The sequence below is a fragment of the Rhinatrema bivittatum genome, chromosome 4, assembly GCF_901001135.1.
Source record: "Rhinatrema bivittatum chromosome 4, aRhiBiv1.1, whole genome shotgun sequence".
In the NCBI taxonomy this organism is placed as follows: domain Eukaryota; kingdom Metazoa; phylum Chordata; class Amphibia; order Gymnophiona; family Rhinatrematidae; genus Rhinatrema; species Rhinatrema bivittatum.
This window is the reverse complement of record NC_042618.1, coordinates 433,785,037-433,807,678: the sequence shown is the minus strand read 5'-3', so window position 1 is coordinate 433,807,678 and position 22,642 is coordinate 433,785,037. Positions and strand designations below refer to the sequence as shown.

The following is a 22,642-nucleotide window of genomic DNA, read 5'->3' as shown; positions in this document are numbered from 1 at the left end:
TCTACACAACCTCTTGTCAGCAGGTTTATGAGAGGTCTAATTCACCTAAAACCACCAATTAGACACCCAGTCACACAATGGGATCTAAATTTGGTTTTAACTAGACTCATGCGTTCTCCTTTTGAACCCATTGATTCCAGTGACCTGAAATTTCTTACATGGAAAACTATCTTCCTCATAGCCATTACATCAGCTAGAAGAGTCAGTGAGTTACAAGCACTTGTCACATATGAACCCTACACTAAGTTCTTACATGACAGAGTGGTTCGCCGTACTCATCCTAAATTCCTCCCTAAGGTAGTTACGGAATTCCACTTAAACCAATCTATAGTTTTACCCACATTCTTTCCAAGGCCTCACTCTCACCAAGGAGAAAGAGCCTTACACACCTTAGATTGCAAGCGTACTCTGTCTTTCTACTTAAACCGCACTGCAGTCCACAGGAAATCCAATCAACTCTTTGTTTCCTATGACCCCAACAAACCAGGTAAAGCAGTGGGTAAACATACTCTATCCAATTGGCTAGCAGATTGTATACAGTTTTGTTACGAACAAGCAGGCCTTCCTCTCCAAGGGCGAGTAAAAGCACATGCAGTAAGAGCAATGTCAACTTCAGTTGCACACTATCGTTCAGTGCCAATACTTGACATATGTAAAGCAGCAACATGGAGTTCACTTCACACTTTTGCAGCTCATTACTGTTTGGACAAGCAAGGAAGACAAGATTCAGCTTATGGACAATCTGTCTTAAAGAACTTGTTTCCAGTTTAAACCCAACTCCTTCTACAACCAAACTGCTGTGATCTTCGGCTGACTCATTCAACAACAACATTCCACTACACAATGACTCAGCCTCTAGCTTGCTAATCACCCATATGTGAGGACTAGCATCCTGCTTGTCCTGGGATAAAGCAAAATTTCTTACCTTGTAATAGGTGTTATCCTAGGGACAGCAGGATGTAGTCCTCACAGAACCCACCCGCCACCCCGCGGAGTTGGGCCTTCTAATTTTATTATTCTTTTTTGCTAATGCTTTTGCTACATACTAGACTGAAGAGAGACACCTGTGGCAGAGAATATCATAGCATGCTGGGCATGCTCAGTGGCCTCACTGGGCCAGTCAAACGTTTCTAGAAACTTTGACAGAAAGTTTTCCCGCCTGGGCTCCGTTCAGTGACGTCACCCATATGTGAGGACTACATCCTGCTGTCCTGGGATAACACCTATTACAAGGTAAGCAATTTTGCTGTGCCTTAAATAAAGATGCCAAACAATATGAACTTTTAAGGACGATTATTTTTTTACACTATTTTTTCATCTATGGAAGATGGTGTGCCACACATTTTTGTTAATGTAGGTGTGCCTTGGACTTGAAAAGGTTGGGAAATAGTGGTACAACTGGAATGTTCTTTTCTCTTTCCCTGTATGCAGGGCCTTTCTTACAAGGCCACACCTTAATAGGAATACTAATGGGGCCTAAACTTGGAAGATGGAAATGGGAAAGATGGAAAACTATTGGAACCGATGGTGTTGGCAGTAACAGCAGAAGCCTGTTTGTGAGCCAATGCATGCTGACAGAACATATAATGGCATGGCCCTGCCTCCCATTTGTACAGGCTTCCTGTTTGTGAAGGTAACCTGTGTGGAAGGGAAGGCTATTGTGTAGTCTGTTTCTCACAGGACAAGCAGGATGGTATTCCTCACATATGGGTGACATCACAGGATGGAGCCCTGTACGGAAAACTTTTCTGTCAAAGTTTCTACAAAGCTTTGACTGATACTGGCACACTGAGTGCACTGAGCATGCCCAGCCTGCAATTATCCCTGTGAGCCACAGGTGTCTCCCTCAGTCTTCTTTTTTCCGCTCTGCAGTAAGCATAGCGGTTAGGAGATGTGTGAGAAATTCTAACACTTTTTCCGTACTGAAAGTCTTAAACTTTTACTTCACAAACACTTTTCCCTTCACAGGTCTCCCTTCACGTACATTTATTTGATGCTCGGTGAGTACTATGCTCTGTTTTTTCGGTCGGTTCCTGTCACCTCCCTGGCCTTCCAACTGACTGCGGCCTTCCCTCTCCCTATGTTTTCAGTTAGCCACACATAGCCTGTGAGTGTCCCTCTGTGACACTCTGCCTGGTTATTAGTGCTAGTGGGACAGGGACTTCCACAGTTTCCGTTGCCACCAGGGCCACATCGGGAGAGCAGTGAAGGTGAGGAGCCTGCTCGCGGGGAACACCCGCGGGCAGGATTCATAACAGTGTGCTACTGACCTGTAGGGAAAAGCAGGAGGAGAGTTGCTGGAGATGGTAAGTTTAAGGTGGCTTTTAAAGTTAATTTTTCTTGATTGTCATTTTAATTATTGGATATTATATGATAACTGCTGTTTTAAATACTTTATTGGTGTTTGGAGAATTTTAAATAATTTTTATGAGTTTTTAATTAGTATAGTTTTACAATTATGAGTTTTTAATTAGTATAGTTTTTCAAATATTTTTTTTTATTTCTTGAGGAATGTATAAATAGAAATGGCCAAAGAAAAAGTGGACCAGAAACAGCAAGAAACCACACTGTATGTGGTGCAACAATGGAAAACCAAAAACATTAGTTTTATTTATTTATTTATTTAAAATTTTTATATACTGGCATTCATGTTACAAACACATCATGCCGGTTTACATATAACAGGGGTGTACAATGAACAATTGAGTAACCTATTGGTGTGGAAGGAAGCAGTTACAAATAACAAGGTAATAGAACTGGGAGAAGAGAAGAAATGGAGCGTATAACATTAGATGAAGGTATTTACATTAGCATTTACATTAGCATTAGCATTTATGGTTTCTTTATTCTGTATTTGGTCAGGGCCTGTCTGTGTTCTGCATGTATGATCCAGGTAAGGGTGTTCTGCAAGCTTGTCGTTTCTATGTAGGGATCTATAGCAGCTTGGCTTGTTCTTTTTTCCCAATAGGAGATGTATTGGTGTTTAGGGCCTGGTTTAATATTTGTACTGTTGCCATTTCAAATTTTTGTTGTTACTGTTTGAGTGTGTTCCATAATACAGGTGCAACTTTTACAGATTAGTTTGTATGCATTATTGTAGATTCTGGGAGTATGTTAGGTGCTATATTTCTCTTTCCATTTCTCCAGGTTCACACTGCATGCAGAGTGGCTTTTTTTGTTTTCTATTCCAGTTTCTGTCTCTGTATTTGTAATATGTGGTTTTTCTGCATTTGGTGAAGGTTGGTTTTGAGTTTGTGACCAAGGTGAAGAATTTTACTAGCATGTAGGCATTTGTATCAGACTTATTTGTTGTGTTTTCTCTATAGGATGTGCATTGGTAGTGAACTGCTGTCTTTTTGTAAGTAGGGCTATTGCGCCTGGTAGTAGAGGGAGTTTGTGTTGCTGTTACTGAGATGACACTAGAATATCTTTTTTGTATGGCAAGTTGTTCAGGGACTGTCCTAGTTCTGCTCTGTTGGGGGTCGGGGGGGAGGTTCCTATTGATGTAGAGTGTAAGTTTAAATTTATCCCCATGACAGTAATGTTTTCAGTGTGTCACGCTTATGAGAACCATTTGTCAGGTGTGTTCCAACAGAAAAAATGTTGAGTTCACTTGCTGACTTCTAGCTGTGTTTAGGAGTGGGTACTGGCAGGAATAGTCGGATACCAATGGCCCTACCTGGGTACAACTGCCCTTCCTAGTCCTGTTATTGGCTGGGACTCCCAGCTTCTTCATTGGGGTGTTTTCCCCCACCCCCAGCATGGGTTTCCCTCTCCAGGTGCAGGGACTTCTCCTCTAAAGAGTCGCAGCCACCCTCTTACAGAGCTTCAGGCTCTCCTATCCCTAACAAACATTGACAGTTCCTATTTCTAAATACACAATAAACTAACAATACACGTTTATAACTTTTCTGATTACATTCACAGTTTCTTGTCTTTTGGAGATCCAAATTAAAAAGCATTTAGCTGGCTAACTCAGAAGTAATCTAGCTAAATGAAGATTTGAGCATTTATCTGGCTAAATTCAGCCAGATAAGTTAGGGACATTCCAGGGGTGCAAGATGTAACTGTGAGGAGTTGAGTTAGTCAGTTAAGTTATCCATCTAATTCTGAGTTAGCTGGATAAGTCTGGTTAGGCCAAAGAAATGTCCTAAAGTTAATTGGATAAAGTTACCTGGCTACATTTAAGATATCTGGCTATATTCAATAGTGCGGCTGTAGTATTGATTATACTTCTAAAGTTAGCAGAATAAGTTCATCCCGCTTCCTTTGCTATCCAGAGACTGAATGTGGACTTCTTAGTTTCTCTCTGTCTTAGTGAGGTATTGGCCACACCCCTCCCAGCAGACCCTCCTCTCTTCCCATTGGCTGTATCCCCTGTCATGTATCTACATTCACCCATGGGGAGGTATAGGAGTTGTGCTTTGTGTTTACAGCGTGGGAAGTAACCGGAAGTAGGGTAGGATGGAACCGCACAGCTGCAGCGTGGCTGCAAAGTCGCAGGGGCATGTATGTTCCTGCCTGGAATTACAGTAAAATAGATGCAATAAACCCTCTGTGTTGTGGGGCAAGAATGAACTTCGGTGCGAGTGGGGGAGAAGGAGTGATGTCCATATGGGATGGGGCCGGGGAAAGAAGAAGACTAGAGAGAGGGAGGTCCATGTGGGGGTGGGAGAAAGAATTGAGCTCTGAGCGGAGGTTCATATGGTGGGAGGGATGAACAAGGTCCCAAATTACATGCTTTATTACGTTAGTAAAATATAAATTATTTTCCTGACTCCTTAGTTATAAAACACCGTGGAGCTGCTCAGTTCTATTATCAAGGGAGTTCCCGGCCTTGCTTTTTAAATGCTGACGTAACGCCTACGGCATCAGGAAGTGATTTCAACCACTGGAGTTCTGGCAAAAAGCAATGCATTCGTCCACACTTGGAAGAGAGAAGCTTTACTCTGAGCCTTTCTCAGTAGCGAGCTCCAGTAGCCGGAGACTCGACAGGCTCAAGCGCGACCTATCCCGGGTGCAAGATTCCAGGCTCACGCGCCAATCCAGAGCCAGCTAGCTCGAGGTGCCAAGCTCAGGCGCGCGCGCCTCCAGTGCCCGCCGCGAGGTGCCTGGCTCGCGTCCGCGCTCGCTGACGGTCAGGCAGGCAGGGACTTTACCGCTACTATGTCGCTGCCTGTGCCTCCCATTTCTAACAGCTTCGTGAAACTGAAGGCTGCAGCAACGGTAGTTTGGGGAAAATCGCTGCTCGCTTGCCGCCGGGCGCACGGAGTGGACAGGGGCAAGAGGGGATGTCTCGCCCTCCATCCGGGGGTATTCCAGCATTGCCGGTGGCCGCGTGGAGTTGCTGCCGGTCCTGCTCCCTGCTGGTGCAATGTCAATGCAGTGGCTTATTCTACGTCGTCAGACTCGAAAAATATGAAAGATTATCTATGGACACATTATAAAGAGGCGAAGAGAGTGACTAATGGTGAGAGATTTGTTTAAGACTGATGTACTCCGCAGTAGTATATTGCTCTGAGGCTGACACTGAGCACATTGAGACTTACTATTGTGTACACTTTTAGTAGGGCCTCAATTCTGTCGAGTTCCCCAGACAAAGCTGAATGAATACATAGAGACGGCCTCCCTGTTGGGTTTTTTTTTTTTCAAGTTGCAAAAAATTATCTTCAGGCTAGCTGGGAGATAGTTGGTTCTGTTCTTGGAGATTTACCGTTGTACATACATTTTTAGTTCACTTAAAATTTCTAGACTAAAAATCCACTACTTCAGTGTACAAGGATAAAAGATCTGGATTGGTAAAGCTATTTCGTTTTAATATTGCGTTTTGGAATAGAAGTTTTACTATCTGCCTCCACTAAGTACTCGGCTGAAATTGTCAATATATAGCTGACCAGTTCACCTACTAGGATTCAAATGCTGTTTGCTTGTCAGTATTGCTGACATGGGGTTACAGATATGTCTGGAGTCTCTTTTCTCAGTGTCAGTCAGACTGTTGCCATAGTGTTACTTTGACGTCCATCTATTGGCACTGACCTAATAAAACATGAGTAAAAATGTACTAAATTGTAGCACACGTTTTCTTTACTCATTTACTGAAAAATAAGTTAACTCCTAATGCTGTAAGCTAATGGTATGTAAATGCATCAGGAATTGTGTGCTAATGCAATAATGTGTGCACACATGCATAAAAATATGCACTCAGTCTTATTAAATTGGCCCAATATGAGTAACTCACATAAAACATGATTTGGAGCCATAAAACTGAAAAAGTGCACTAGACATGTAAAATAATTTCAGCTGGGAGATGTTAGAGAATGGGTGAGGGGGTTATTGGGTGACTGGGTGGATGAGTCCTAGGTTAGAGTCCTCCTGGCTCAGGGGTCCCAGACTTGGGTACCTCAGTGCTTAGCTCACTTTTCAGGCTTGGACTCCAGGATCAGAGATGGAATAAAAGTTAACTCCTGTTTCTGGGGCTAGTGTTGGTCTATGGTGGTGTGCCAGCATGGCCCTGAACTTGGGATTCCCAGGTGCAGTGGTCTTCCTAGGAGTTCTGAGTTCAGAACCCCTGCACATAGGAACTTCATCTGAGACCGTGCTGGCACAGCATCATAGACTAAGTAGCCACTATAAATGTGAGTTAACTTTACTCCATCTCTGACCCAGGAGTTAAATTTCTGTTTTGTTTCTTTTTTTTAAAGATGACTTGAGGGCTTTAAGGCATGTGTTGGGGCTAATACCTTCATTAATCTGGAATTTACTTACAGGTGTGCTAAACTGTGCTAAAATCCTTATTAAATCATGAGTAAAACCTTTTTGTTTTTTTATGTGCACAAAAATGAGAGAAAATGTGTGCTAGGCCTAATATACCTTATTGCATTGGCCTCTGTATCAGACCAATACAGTAAAAATCGCGGGAGAGCGGGCACTCCGTGTTGAGCGACTGCTGTCCTGACGCGCACCCAGCCATCGCTCCTGGGCATGCGATTTTTTTTTTTTTTTAATTTAAATGAGGGGTCGCGCTAATGAGGCGCTAGGGACAATAACACATCCCTAGTGCATTCCTATACCGTGAATGCCGGTATAGAAAAAAATACAAATACAAATAAATAAATAAAATAAATAAATAAATAGTGCCTACTTATTAGCGAAGAGGTGGTTGTCAGCGGGTCCCGACAACCGACGCTCTATTTTACCAGAGTCAGTTTCCAAACCTAAGGGTTAGGAAAACAGACACCGGTAAAATTCATCATCCGTTTTTCTAACCTGCTGACTCGTAGGCAGATTTAAAAATTGTTTTTTTATTATTATTTATTTAAATTTTTGGTTCCTCCAGTTTAATATCGCTAGTATATTAAGTTGGAGGGTGTACAAAAAAAGCAGCATTTTGCATATGATGAGCTCTATTAGTTTTTGGGGGGTTGGTGGTGCGTTTTCGATACGCTATTACCCCTTACAGTATAAGGAGTAATAGACGTGCGTCAAAACATGCAGCCAATCACATGGTAAATGGTGTGCTCAGGCGAGTGCACTGTACTGTATCGGCCTGTATGTCTTAGTGAATGAGAAGTAAAGACATAATCAGGCCGATACAGTACAGTGTGCTCTGGTGGAGGGCACTGTTAACCCGCATTTGGACGCGTGTTTTCCCCTTATTCAGTAAGGGGTAATAGCGCATCAAAAACGTGCGTCCAACCCCCCCCCCCCCCCCCCCCCCGAGACTAATAGCGCCCGCAACATGCAAATGCATGTTGATGGCCCTATTAGTCATTCCCGCACGATACAGTAAGTAAAATGTGCAGCCAAGCCGCACATAAGAACATAAGAAAATGCCATACTGGGTCAGACCAAGGATCCATCAAGCCCAGCATCCTGGTTCCAACAGTGGCCAATCCAGGCCATAAGAACCTGGCAAGTACCCAAAAACTAAGTCTATTCCATGTAACCCTTGCTAATGGCAGTGGCTATTCTCTAAGGGGTAGATTTTCAAATAGCGCGAATTGGCCTACTTTTGCTGGCGCATCAGGCTCAAGCAAAAGTAAGCTGGATTTTAGTAGATACGCGTGGAGCCGCGCGTATCTGCTAAAAACCTGGATCGGCGCGCACAAGGCTATTGATTTTGTATAGCCGGCGCGCGCCGAGCCGCGCAGCCTACCCCCATTCCCTCCGAGGCCGCTCCGAAATCGGAGCGGCCCTCGGAGGGAACTTCCTTTTGCCCTCCCCTCACCTTCCCCTACCTAACCCCACCCACCCGGCCCTGTCTAAGCCCCCTCCTTACCTTTGTCGGGGGATTTACGCCTCCCAGAGGGAGGCGTAAATCCCCGCGCACCAGCGGGCCTCTTGCGTGCCGGGACGCGACCTGGGGGCGGGTACGGAGGGCGTGGCCATGCCCCCAGACCCGCCCCCAAAACGCTGCCGACACGCCCCCTAAACGCCGCGACGACCGGGCCCACCCCCGACACGCCCCCCTCGGAGAACCCCGGGACTTACGCGAGTCCCGGGGCTCTGCGCGCGCCGGTAGGCCTATGTAAAATAGGCTCACCGGCGCGCAGGGCCCTGCTCACCTAAATCTGCCCGGATTTGGGCGGATTTAGGCGAGCAGGGCTCTGAAAATCCGCCCCTAAGTGAACTTAATAGCAGGTAATGGACTTCTCCTCCAAGAACTTATCCAATCCTTTTTTAAACACAGCTATACTAACTGCACTAACCACATTCTCTGGCAACAAATTCCAGAGTTTAATTGTGCGTTGAGTAAAAAAGAACTTTCTCCGATTAGTTTTAAATGTGCCCCATGCTAACTTCATGGAGTGCCCCCTAGTCTTTCTATTATCCGAAAGAGTAAATAACCGATTCACATTAACCGTTCTAGACCTCTCATGATTTTAAACACCTCTATCATATCCCCCCTCAGTCGTCTCTTCTCCAAGCTGAAAAGTCCTAACCTCTTTAGTCTTTCCTCATAGGGGAGTTGTTCCATTCCCCTTATCATTTTGGTAGCCCTTCTCTGTACCTTCTTGCGCCTACCCAAAAGCGTTAATTTCTGCTGGCGTCTGAGAAGTACACAGAAAAGCAGTAAAAACTGCTTTTCTGTGCACCCTCCGACTTACAGCAAAGCACTCTGTGCTTTGCTGTAAAAAAAATTTGTATTAGTTCCTTCAGTCGGCTGAGTCCAATGAGTATATTGTTTTGAAAAAGCCTGCTTATGCCCCATACTCCCCCTCTCAAACTTACAGCACACTGGCAACTTCTGAAAGGCTTTGAAACTCTCTGTTTATAAGCACATAGGCAATTTGAGACTTAGCTGGTGAAATGGAGTGCTAGCCAGTCCTGTTCTTTAACATGATTAATATCCTTAACATTTGGTTTCAGGTTTCTGAGATGCTGTCAGCTTTATATAATTTAATGAAGGTGATGATAATATAGTTTTATATAGTTAGTGTTCAGGGAAGGTAATTTAGTACGTGTATAGATTTTGAAATCCTTTGCCCAGCATGCTTCTCTTCTTGGTGTTCAATGCAACTGACTTTATAGGTGGTTGGAAGCAGAGAGACCTGGAGAATATTATGGCGTGATTTAATCTTGTACCCCAAATTAACCATTTTATATGTTAGCAACTTCGAAACATTTAGAGGTTCTAAAATGGGATTTATTTTTTCTGTATTACTATTGCCTGAATTTGGTAAATGTGTGTTAAATGTTTATTCCTCTCATAATGCACTTCTATATCCTGTCCATATACCAAAGACACTTGTTGCAAAGGATTTATGTTGTTTAAGGAAGTTACTGTTGAAAACTGGTTAGAAACAATGAGTGATTACAAATTAGACAGATGTAGGCGAGGCATAAAGAAGGGACCATATTGAGTACATTCAGTATTTATAATACACATAAGTGATTTTAGAATTCATGTTGTAAATGCCTTGGCTATATTTGTATATGATCCGAAAGTAAGTGGCATTTCCAACAATCATGTGAATGACAGCAGGGGGAGTACCTCAGGACTGTAAGTGACTTCTTAAGCTGGTGGTACACCAGACAATTTGCTGCTGCCTTGTGACTCAAAAACACATTAAGTTCATGCAAATTATTTTAAATAAGAGGGGGATAATGAGCTTGTAAGCTCATATCCTGCTAGCTTTAACACTCATTAACTTTCTCAAGGCCTTGTAGTTGTGAGAAAATTGACATCAGGGCAGCGTAGTGGTGGGGAAAAGACTAGTGTGTTAACCTGTTTGGCAATCCCTCCAAAACAAAAAAAGACCCATCTAGTTTTTTTTTTATTTCTCCCCTGCCTTCATGTTACAAAAAGCTTGCATAGACCCCAAAACCTCCCTTGCCTCCCAAAATAACAAGGCTGCCTAGAGTTCCTGGAAGCTTACCCTCCCTCCCCCAAATTCTCCCTGATTTCCCATATGCCTCTGCAGGCAGAAGGTGTGAAGTGCTTACCACCTCCTATCCTGTCCAATAATGTCAAAATCACAGTTGCTCCCATGCCACCTTGTGCTTTGTCCATATGCAGGTGAAGTAGGGATGAGCTGGCACCATTTTGACAGTGATGGGCAAGGCATCAGGAAGTAAGTACTCCTCCTCCTTAGCAGGGAAGTGGTGCAGTGTGGATTGAGGGGTGGAGGACCTTGTTACAGACAGCCCGAGTTTGGTTTATGAATTTCAGGGACCTAAGCAGAGTTGGGAAGAGAAATCAAAGTTAATGTATGCACATAGTACTCCCCTCCAGACAAAAAAAATGGCAGAAATAATTAAAAGAAAAAAAAATAATTGAATGCATTTTCTAAATGCTTTTGCTGCTCAGCTGTAGTTAAGAGCCTCATTTTCTCCAGCCTCTTTGGTGCATGGCACACACTGTTTAAGCTGGTAATGCCTATACATCACTGAGCATTACTCACCCTACTCCCTTGATGCATGTTGCCTGTGAGTTTGATATGCTCCAACAAGTCAGATGATACGGATATTGCTAGCAATAGTACAGAGTTGATAACTGGTAGTGGCAATCAGAAAGGTCTAGTTACAAACTAGTGGCTCTTTCACTGACCAGTTCATTTTAACCCTTAACATTTGTCTGGATATTCAGCCACAACATTAGCCAGTTAGATGAACCTGAATATCCAGCTTACATAACTTTATGTGGTTAGATTTCAGGAAGTTATTTGTGAGTCTGCAATTAGGAGGTTGATATTGCAAGCTGGTTGATACTGAGTACTGCACTAATTAGCAACATTTGAAAAGTCCTCCCCGGACATGCTGAGACATGGTCCCCCTTTTTTTTTGTTCAGCTACATCTATGTGGACAGTGATTTTGTGTGGACAGCTTTTAGCTAGATGGACAGAGGGAAGGGTATTTTTAACTGGTTTGATGTATGCAGTTAAAAATTCAAGTTTTAATTATGTATCCTTTGAATGTCAACCTCATTATGTATACTTGACGATTGGTTAACAAAATAAACTGTAAAGACCTAAATAAGAAGTAGAATGCAAGTTTTCAGATATCTATTTATCTCTCTGATTCCTTACTTCTCTGCACAAAAGTTGTTAGCTGGCAATCCTGTTGGAGAGTAACACTCATTCTCTCCATCCTCTTCCTAGGAATAGCTGTGCCTCTGTTTTGTGCAAACGTATTGTTAGAGGTAAAAGTAACTGAGACTGACTTGGGCACAAGAAAAGTGTTTGCATGGTAGTTGGCTGCTGAAGTTGGAAACTTTGTTACTTAGATGTGATGACTAACGAAAGTTGCTGATCAGTCAAGTATCGGCTCTCGGTCACATTTTTCTACTCTTCACACATCTTGATTTAGAAAATTTGGGTACACTGTATCTTAGGTCTCACTTTCTATTTTTTTTTAATAAACTTTCCCCCCATTTTCTTTAACATTCATATATATCAGCAGCAGTACAGTGTGTGTGTGTGTACTGCATTGTTACAAATGGAAACTTACAAGTGACCTCGCTTGAACAATGTATAATGATAAAAGATGACTTCTGGAAGCAGTAGAGAATCACATTTCATTAGGTAGTTTATCTATGAGTGGAGGAGTCGCCTAGTGGTTAGAGCAGCTTCTCTATGAACTAGAGAAGCCAGAGTTTAAATTCCACTGCCACTCCTTGTAATCTTGGGCAAGTCACTATGCCCTCCATTGTCGTAGGTACAAACTTAGGCCTGGATTTTCTAAGGTCGCAGACCTTAGAAAATCCGGCGGTAACGGGTGGTGAAGCAGGGGCGGGCCGGCTTTTGCACCCAATAGCGCCATCGTAAAAGGTGGTGCTATTGGGTGCGCTACTGGCAGTGATAAGGTGTCCTATCTTTTCGCCGTCAGCGAAGTCGTCGCGGAGTCTGCCCTGACGCCACCTGACTCCTCCCCTTCCGGTGCGGATGCCGTCCAGACTCCTCCCTGATTTAGCTATCACACGCGAAAAGGAACTTTTCGCGTGTGATCCCTTTAGAAAATGACTCCCTTAGTATCTGATTCACTTAAGGGTTTTTCCCCATAGACACAAAATGGGAGAAAATCTGGCCCATAGGTTGTAAGCTCTCTGGGGATAGGCAAGGTTTAGAGAATTAATAGAACATCTTCAACAAAGAGCATTTTAAACACAGTTACCCACTTGCTTTATCTACTAAGCATTTTTCCCTAGACACAATGGGAGAAAAGCCTTAGTCGGGCCCTATACTGGAATTCAGTCCTCTTCTTGCTGCAAAAAAGGCAGATAATACATAAAACAAGGGCAAGAGAGAGCATCCTTGTCTGATATCCTTTTTTTCTAAATTCTCATCTGTGTGCAGTAGCCTTCTAAAGATGTTTCATGCCATGTCTTTAAGCTATCACATCTGGAAAAGAATTTTCAAACTTCAGGTATTCAGGTCAGAAAAATGTAAAGCTTAACTCAATCAGCGAAAACTGTAATAGAGCAGCAAAGTGAAGACAGCCAATTGGGAAGTTTTGTATAGCTAATGTTGGATGGCTTCTAGCAAAATTCCAAGTAGCAGGGGGAGAGAGGAGATAGAATTATAGAATAGAAAGCAAAAGGCAAGTTTTTTGATTTAAAGACAAAGAGACATTATTTAAATTGAAGCAGAAAAATATGAAAGCGTTCACATATATAAATACCAGAAAGAAATGACACATTGCACTCTTTTATACAAAGTAACTATACATTTTTATACTTGAAGAATTTGGAAAAATAGTAAGTTAATCCATGGTTGGATTCCATATTCATTGTAAAGGAGAATGAGGCATACTCTTGGTACTGTGTGTAAATGTACAGTCCCGAGAGAGTTTGACCCTCTAGGATGGTCTGTAGTTTAGCTCAGTAAATGCTAGAAACTTGATTACATCCTAATCTAAACCACGAACAGAAAGATAATCCCATTGAATAAATAATTTGGACAAAGGATATATTTTGATGTTTATTCAACAAGTATCCTTTGTGTAAAAAAAAAAAAAAGTAACTGGTGGCATCTCCTTGAACAGCAATAACTTCAACTAAACTCAGGGCCAGATTTAAGATTATGGCACCCACAGCAAGAACACCAGGGGTGGAGGGTTTCTCTCCTGAAGTCAGAGAGCAGCAGTTCTTAAGCATCTTCTGAATTTGGTGCCTGAGGCACATGCCTAAATTGCCTATATCCAGCCCTGACTAAACATTTCCCGAGACCATTGTTGAGTCTTAGCTTGCCCCTGAAGAATCTTGGTCCATTCTTCCCTACAGAACTATCCCAACTGTGTGACATTTTGAAGAGTTTTCGCATGAACAGCTTCTGTCTGGTCTTGCCCCATTATTTCAGTAGGATTTAGGTGAGTAGTCTTACTCTGCCAATTCTACATTCAAATCTTCTTCAGCCATTCTGTAGTAATTTACTTGCACATTTAGGGTCATTGTCTTGTTGCATCATCCACTTTCAATTCAGCTTCAGCTCATGAATGGAATGCCTGATGTTTTCTGATTATAAAGTAGAATTTATGGTTCTAACAGGTCCTGAAGCACCAAACGTACCCCAGACCATGATATCGCCACCAACATGCTTGACAGTCAAGTCGCATTTCTTCTTTTGGAAGACAGAGTTTTGATTTTTGCCAAGCAACTTGTTGGGTTTTTTTTTTTTTTTTTGCAACTGAAAAGTTTAAATTTTTGATTCATCGATTCAGAGAAAACTATTCCAGAAGTCTTGGGTCATCCAGATGCTCTTTGGTGATCCTAAGGTGGGCAGCAGTGTTCTTTTTAGAGAGCAGTGGTTTCATTCTAGCCGTCCTTCCATGAAACACCATTCTCATTGGGTTTTTTCTTGATGCTTGAAGCATATAACTTTATATCAGCTGCAGATCTTTAGATGTTAGGCTGGGGTTCTTTAATACTTTCATGGATGATTTTCTGCTTTGCTGTTGGAGAGATCTTGGCAGAATGACCGCTCTTGGATAGTCATTGTAGTCTTTAGCTTTTTCCATTATCTGTCTGACAGTGGTTGGATGGAGTCCCTGTCCAGATAGATGAGCATCAACTATTCTTCTTCATAGGTCCTCTGAAATTTCATTTGATCATGGCATGAGTTTCCACTAGCTTTTATAATGGTCCTTTATACAGGACAGGATGCAAGGTGGTTAAGTTGTTACCCAATTGTTACCCGATTCTAATTAGCCAATTGTGCTAATGAAAGTAGAGGTTCACATTACTATTTCATACACACTGATTACAAATTAGACTTATTCTTACTTTGTATATTATAGTGTGTTAAGAAACAGAATTGATATAACCTTTTTTAAATTTTTTTATACGAAAAGACTGGTTTTAATTAACCAAAGCTATACTAATAAGAACTTATAATGCTCAGATTCCTTCATACCAATGTGCCTACTTCTTGCCTCTGTTCTTCCTTCTTTCAATCTTATTCCCAAATATCTATAATTTTATGCATACATTGGCTTGAATAAAAAGTGTCCACTTTTTCATTATGAACAGCTGCATTCACTGGCAAAAAATTGGGCCATATTGAAGCTCTGGTGTTCCTGCAAATATGTTGTCCTCAGAAGACTGGCAATTTAATTAAAAAAAAAAAAAAGACTAATCTACCAGTTAACAGGAAGGAAGTTTTCAGATAATTAATACCTTGGTTAGAAGCATGGTGGGTTGGAGGTAAAACACGTTTTTATTGTTGCAGAAAGTAACTAACATGACGCAGTAAGCCCTATGCTGAAATTCAGCACACAGGCTCTCAAGGCACAGGTTCAACTATTTTTTTTTAACTCCCAGTGCAGTAAGATAATGCTGGGCTAATGCATTGGGAGTTAAAATGTGGGTGCATGGAGTTCAGCCTGTGCTGAACACACACTTTAATCCTGGGGGGGAAGGGCTGAACTGAAGAGAGCATATCTTTTGTTGTGCTCCTAATTTATCTGGGTATCTGGCTGCAGTTAGACTTACAAAATAAACACACTGTTGAGCCGCTGCCACCTGTCTTCGCAGGTAGGAGAGGAAGCCCTAGTGGTAGATCCAGGAATAAAGTTTCTAGCGTAAAAAAAAAAAAAGTGCACTGCATTGGGAGGGAATGCTTAATGCTCTTATTTGCAAAGAAGTTCATTCGAGGACACTGAGCTGAGCGCACATTTTTAAATGCAGATTTAATGCTCGTAAAATTCCTTCCTGCATTGGGAATAATGTTTATCTGCTCAAAATATGCGTTAAAGTGTGGGTAAAACTGTGTTCAGCTGAACACACTTTATTGCATTGTCCTGTAAGAATGTTAAATTGTTAGGCCTGTTTTACCTTCCCCATCTCTTTACAGGGTAATGCATCTGCTGTCTTTCTTGAATGCTATAAACACAGTCTGAGCTAAAATGGACAATCGCAAAGCTGACTATTTAGTGTTCTTTCCAGTATGTATGGAATGTCTGACCATGAGGCCGATGTAATAAAACCTATGCTAAAATTGGAGTTAAATTTTAGCACGGGTTTTATATAATGCATGTGTTTAAAAACAGGGGTCCCTGCAGATGCAATAAAAAAAAAAAAAAGCACACTAAATTGTGAGCTAACTTGAAAAATGTGCACTAATGCAGAAACGTGCTTTGGATAGTGCTTTAAAAGAGAAGTAGGGAGGTAAGTGCTTGAAGTTGGAAGTAGTGTGACTAAAATGAAGACTGGGACTGGGCACCCTGACTTGGGTACAATCCTAAATGCAAGGCCATTTGGGCAAGGCATACCAAGTGAAATCAAAGAGTAGGCTGTCTAGGAAGAGCATCCTGCAGCCGAACCCTAAGTGCTGTGCATCCTTAATAGCTGTAGTTTGTCTGTTCTAGAGAATTTATCCTTTGCTGCTTTCTCTTGACATGCCTTGCCCAAGTTGGGATGCCCAGTGCCAGTCTTGCATGCAAGACCATTTTGGTCACACTACTTTCAACTTTAAACACTTCTTTGCTCATGTTTTAAAGCATTTTAATATACAGTGTGGATTATCAGGTTAACTCCTTGGCATGAGGTTGGGTAAAAGTTAAATTGCATTTTAGATATTCTATTGCTATGCACGTTTGTAGCATTCAGTTGTTTCTACCACACTCAGCACAGCGACAGAGTAACAGTGGCCAGTAAAAACGTGAGTTTACTCCACCTTAGATGAAAGAAGGCGTTTTATATTTCTGGTGCAGCTTCTCTTGGGCTTGCACCTTCAGCTGAATAGTGTGCACATTGGTGTTGTGCATTCCAACTTTGGTGTGCTATTCAGTTGTAGGTACCTTCCCCAGAGAGCTTACACATTTAACTGTAGGTTCCAGCCCCAAGGAACTTACACTGGAAAGTCCTTCCTGGGTCTGAGGTGGAGTACCACATTAACCACTAGAAATGTGAGTTTATGCCACCTCGGCCCCAGGAGTTAAATTTCCAATGTAAGCTGTCTGAGGCAGGTACTAGTCGCAGGATTTCTTTGTTTTCCTGAACAACTGGATAGCACACAGATGCATGTAGTGCTAAAGTGTGTACTTTTCAGCTGTTGGTGCCCATCCAGGCATCCTATTCTTCGTTCATCTAGCTGTAGGTGCCTTCCCTAGAGAACTTATTCTTTTATTTTACTTGCCGTTCCTTGTCAAATGGCCTTGAATGAGCGAATGTGCCCTCAAGTTGGGATGCACAGCACCAATCTTGTATGCAATGCCATTTTGGCAAGACATGGCTGGAAGATTAAAGCATAAGCTCTCGGGGCAGTCCCCTTCAGCTGAACAGTATGCATCTGATTTGGCATCCTGCTCAGTTGTAGGTGCCCACCCCAGAGAGCTTATGCTTTGATTTTACTTGCTATTCATTGCCAAAATGGCCTTGGATGCAAGAATGTTCCCTCTGGAATGAGGGCTTGCAGCTAGTTGAACAAAGTGTAAGCTCCATTTCCAGTTAAAACAGTACACCAAAATTGGGACGTACTGTGCCGGTGTTCTGTTCAGCTGTAGGTGCACCCCCTCCCCCCACCCCGGTTCTGAGAAGGTGTAAATGCTCATTTCTGGTGGTCAAAGTTACTCTGTTGCTGCATCCATTCTGATAGAAGCAGTTAAGACACTTCCACACTGGGCACAGCAATGATATAATATGGCCACCAGAAATGTGAGTTAAGCTTTACTCCTGCTCTGACCCAGGAGTTAAATTTCCCACATTAACGGGCCGATTCAGTAAAGCCCGCGGGAGAGTGGGCGACTCCCGGCGCGCGCATAGACCACTCTCCTGTGCGCACGATTCAGTATGCTAATTAGGCCCGGCGGTAAAACCAGGTAAAAGGCGCTAGGGACACTAGCGCGTCCCTAGTGCCTCCTTTTGGACTGGAGCGGCGGCTGTCAGCGGGTTTGACAGCCGATGCTCAATTTTGCTGGCATCTGTTCTCGAGCCCGTTGACAGCCATGGGCTCGGAAACCGGACGCCGGCAAAATTGAGCGTCCGGTTTTCGACCCGACAGCCGCTGGCCGACTTCAAATTTTTTTTTTTTTTTTTTTACTTTTGAAAAGTTTTGGGACCTCCGACTTAATATCGCCATGATATTAAGTCGGAGGGTGCACAGAAAAGCAGTTTTTACTGCTTTTCTGTGCACTTTCCCGGTGCCCAAAGAAATTAGCGCCTACCTTTGGGTAGGCGCTAATTTCTGAAAGCAAAATGTGCGGCTTGGCTGCACATTTTGTTTTCTGAATCGCGCAGGAATACCTAATAGGGCCATCAACATGCATTTGCATGTTGCGGGCGCTATTAAGTTCGGGGGATTGGACGCGCGTTTTCGGCCCCATGCTGATTAAGGGGTAAGGGAAAACGTGCGTCCAATGGCGGGTTAACTGTATCAGCCCGTAAGAAAATATGCTTTAAGCTGTCTTCCCTTTAACCCACCTTCCTGCATTGCTGGGAAATAGCTAATGCCACCTTTTAGATGGGATTTGCATGTACCCATGCTAATCCCAGTGCTGGTTTTATTCCTGTTTTATCATGCATTTTTTAGGTGTCAAACCCCCTGTTAAATATCAGTTAACCAGGAGTAAAAACCTGTGCTAACATTAGTGTGCCTTGTTACATCTGTCCCTATGTGAGCAGTTGAAAACCAATATGGACACGCATGATCCAGAGTATACATACTGTGGGATGCAGCAGGAGCTCCAGAAGGTCAGGATGTATCTTCAGCGCTGATTCAGACCTGAGAGTGTTGGGGTTAGCACAGAGCTGGGGTAGATATGAGCATTAGCATGAGGCCTAATCAATGAGACTTAGGTTAAGGATTGTCAGCCTATTCCCTGCTTTGTGCCAGGATGCAGAAAAGACTTCTGGATGGCATCATGAACTCGGTTGCACTTTCCCACAGAAGAAAGACACGCCAAGAGCTTCAAGGACATTCGGCGTTGGATATGGAGAATAAGTACCTGCAAAAAGATACCTCCTCCAGCTTGCTAAAGAGTTACATGACTAACTCAAGGACTTTGTATTCTCGAGCCAGAGAGATGGTGTCCCAAATATGCCTACAAAGTCATCTTGCCCTATTTCCTGAAGGAGATAAAGAGCAAAGCATGGTTCAAAGAATCTCTACTGCTGATTGGAAAGATAACAGGAAAAATCCAGACTGGGACACACAGCAGTCTGTGAAACAAAGGGCTATAACTTGGGTGGCCAACTGAGGTCCTTGAGAGCCACAAACAGGTCAAGTTTTCAGGATATCCATAATGAATATGCACATGAGAGATTTGCATGCTCTGCCTCTGTTGTATGTAGGGACCTTCATTTTCAGTTTTTATTCTTTATTTTTTCCCAAGAATTTGTCAGGGTTTATTATGACAAGAACAAAAATGGGGGGGGGGGGAAGGCTAATTTTTCCAGGTAAATATCTGAGTTTATTTTGGTGAACAGAAGCCATTAAGTAGATTCTCCCATCCGCCTCTCGGCAGCGTCCTCATTTCTGTCTCCGTCCCCTGCCTAGCATGTCCCTCTCTCTCCCCTCACTCCCTGCTGAGAATCTCCCTCTTTCCCCCCCCACCCCGCACTGCAACAACATTCGTCTTTACCGGTGGTGATTCCAGGCTTCTCTCTCCTTCAGCTCCTGTGCTTTGCAGCATTGCACTTCTGCTTTTGTGCAGAGCCAGAGAGCCCGCCGGGAATTGCTTCTGGTGGACAGGGCCTGCTTCAAACATGTTTGTGGCACCAGACAACAGGCTGCTTCGGGGGTGAGAAGGCGGGACTTGAAACGTGGCATGGGCGGCACTGGAGGGTGAGCGCTTTCACTGGTGGAGGGTGGGACTTGAAACACAGAATGCATTTTGGCCCACACTGGCTTCCAGCAGTTTCTGGAAGCCTTGAAACGCTGCATCTGCTCCTCTGGAGCAGCTTTTTAATCATTCTAAAATTAGGGTGAATATCGGTTGAAACTGATTGTCACCTTTGGGAAAAATCCAGGAATTTGAGCGAAAATCAGTTTAAACTGAAAACGAAGGACCCTATTTGTATGTAAATCTATGTTATGCAATTGTTCATTGTGGATATCCTGAAAACTTGGCCTGTTTCTGGCTCTTGAGGGACCGGAGTTGGCCACCCCTATCAGAGTACCCCTTTCCAATCTTGTTTATATATGCAGAGTGTGGTTTCTGCAGTTTGTGGAGCATATCTTGGGTTGCTCTTATGTTCTCGGGCCTTTGGAGTTTAATGTGCCGTACTTTTTTTAATGCACTATAACAGCTGCAGTATTTCTCTTCACCAACACCCAATGACTGTGTATTAAACCGTGTGAATTACAACACTGATGGCCAGCACCTTAAGCTTACTCAAACTTCACTGCAGTCACTGGAATCGGGTTTCTGAAACTCAGCTGTTTTTCAATTGGGGAGGAGTGGAGGGTTGGAATTAGGGAGCAGACAAAGGCTGCACGTTTTGATAACCCTGAATTTGTCTATTATTTGACAAGTACTGAGGCAGAAGGAGGTGACTCAATCTGAGTTTGCTATTTACTTTAATCGTTGCTATTTTTATACATCCTGCTTTTTCTGGGGGTTTGACTTGAAACGTCAGAAATTCAAGTTCTCTGCTGAAACTGTAAGAGATTCATGAAAACACTCTTGCACCAGATGTCCTAACCGGTCTTTTCCGTTTCATTTCCAAGGGAAAATAGTTGATGCCATATTCAGCAAATAAACGTTTCTGCTAACATTGCCCATGAGATAAGACATTGCCTGCCATTTTAGTGATGGGCAATTCTATATGGATTATAGAAATGTATTTGCAGTAGGGTGTAGTTAATACCCACAGGACAGAACAGAATTCTTGCTTCAAAGGGCTTATATATATACAATATATATCATTTTGTTTTCATTTTGTTAGTTTTAACGCAGGCTATAAGGACTTGCCCATGCTAATAAAAACAGTGGGTCAACCCTGAGAGGCTGATCCAGTTTCGGTTTTACTCCAATGAATCTGGGTCTGAAAGCCTGCCTTTCCTAGAGAAATTGTAACTACAGCTCGGTGGGTGGGTCAGAACCAGCACTGGATCAGCTTGTTAGAGTTGACTGGGTTAGGCGATAGTGACAGTTTGTGAGCTTTGTAGAAATGCTTGTCATGAACCACATATCAAGATGTGCTTTTTCCCGTTTGGTCCACCTCCTTTGGGCTCTCTGCATTTTGTGCATTTGTTTTAGACTAAAAGCTTTTAACTTTTAGTGCTCTTTGGTCATCTTCTGTTTGTGTACTTTGCCTTGTGACATCAGATTATGAGCAATGAAAAGAACTGCTTGGAGGTGTGGTGTAAGGACATAGGAAATGCCATACTGGCTTAGACCAAGGGTCCATCAAGCCCGGTATCCTGTTTCCAGCAGTGACCAATCCAGGTCACAAGTAACTGTCAGGATCCCAAATAGTCATGGACTCCATGCTGCTCCTTACAACATCCCTCTCCTCCCAAAATAATAAAAAAAAATAAAAATAGAAGCCTATTTAATTTTACTCATTATTTGGTAATGTTGTTCTTCTATCTGTTCTTATTACTCAGGTGTAAAATATTTATTCCAGTATTTTATCTAACATGCATCTGTTTTTTTAAATATGTAGAGCTGATCCCTTCCATTCTGAGCAACTCGCTGAATCCAGATGCCATTTTTTCTAATAATGAAATGAGCCTGTCAGATATCGAAATCTATGGCTTTGATTATGACTACACATTGGCCTTTTATTCCAAAGATCTTCACACTTTGATTTTTAACACTGCCCGGGATCTTCTCATCAATGAACATCGGGTAAACCTTTTTTTTTTTTTCCTTGAATTGATATATCTTCTGCTGCAAATGTTTTTGTGTAATAGGAGGAAATATAGTCTTGCAAACCCTTTTTTGAATTTAAAGCAATTTGGTGTGTGCAATACAGCAATAAACAATACATCACAAATGTAGTACAGCAACAGGCAGGGTCTGTCTGTCTCCGTCTGGGATAAATGGTAATCAAGAGATGCAAGATTGCCGAACTTTCTGAGTGTGTTCCCCCTTAAAAAGTTGTTAAATGTTACAATGCATTCTGCAGCACAGTATGTCTGCATATTGAGCTTTGGTCCGTGATGACTCATAGCGGCATGGAGTAGGTAATTTTCCATTAGCTGAAGTGTGGGGCTAAGGCTTTCAAAGCTGATGAACTTCTGTGTTCAGTTGAAGCAGATGGATTCCTTAAAAGTCTTTACTTTGAGAGAGAGTTTGTCTTTGATCTATTACATTGTCCAGAGTTTGAGGCAATGGAAAAAGAAAGGAATTTCTTATTTCAAAATGAGCCATGCAAATGGAAGTCTCTCTCTCTCTCTCTTTTTTTTTTTTTTTTTTGTTTAAAGAGTTTAAATAAAATATCTGTAGTCGTTTAGAACTGTGTGATGGCAACGTTATGATTGCAGCATAAATGAACCGATATTAGGAGGATCAGAGTTTGGCTATTGGGCAAAAAAAAATTCAGCAGCTTTTATTTAGCACTAGTATTTCATCTTAAATCTATGTATCAAAAATTATACTTTTTCCCATTTATAAATACAGCGGAGAAGTCCAGGATTGCTCACTTGTTGCTTCTTCTGTGTCTCAGCTTTCTTGTGGATTCTTTCCCCCTTTCTCTCATTTCCTCCATTGAGTTTTACTTTCTGTGCCTGTCCTCTCCACATCCTTTCTCTGCTGTCC

The 22,642-nt window shown here is 42.5% G+C and overlaps 1 protein-coding gene across 2 annotated transcripts in view; it reads left to right on the top strand.

The window, feature by feature from the left end:
• Window positions 1-1,978: 1,978 nt before the first annotated feature.
• The window catches only part of NT5DC3 (5'-nucleotidase domain containing 3), a 99,751-nt gene continuing 79,087 nt past the window's right edge, over window positions 1,979-22,642 (top strand). Inside the window, exons 1-2 of one of the 2 annotated variants that reach the window (XM_029601499.1) lie at window positions 1,979-2,000; window positions 21,546-21,730. In XM_029601499.1, coding sequence (XP_029457359.1) covers window positions 1,994-2,000; window positions 21,546-21,730 — 192 coding nt within the window. In that variant the 5' untranslated portion in view covers window positions 1,979-1,993. Of the gene's footprint in view, window positions 2,001-4,682; window positions 5,471-21,545; window positions 21,731-22,642 lie in introns of those variants that run through there. The other variant, XM_029601498.1, reaches the window with a different exon arrangement.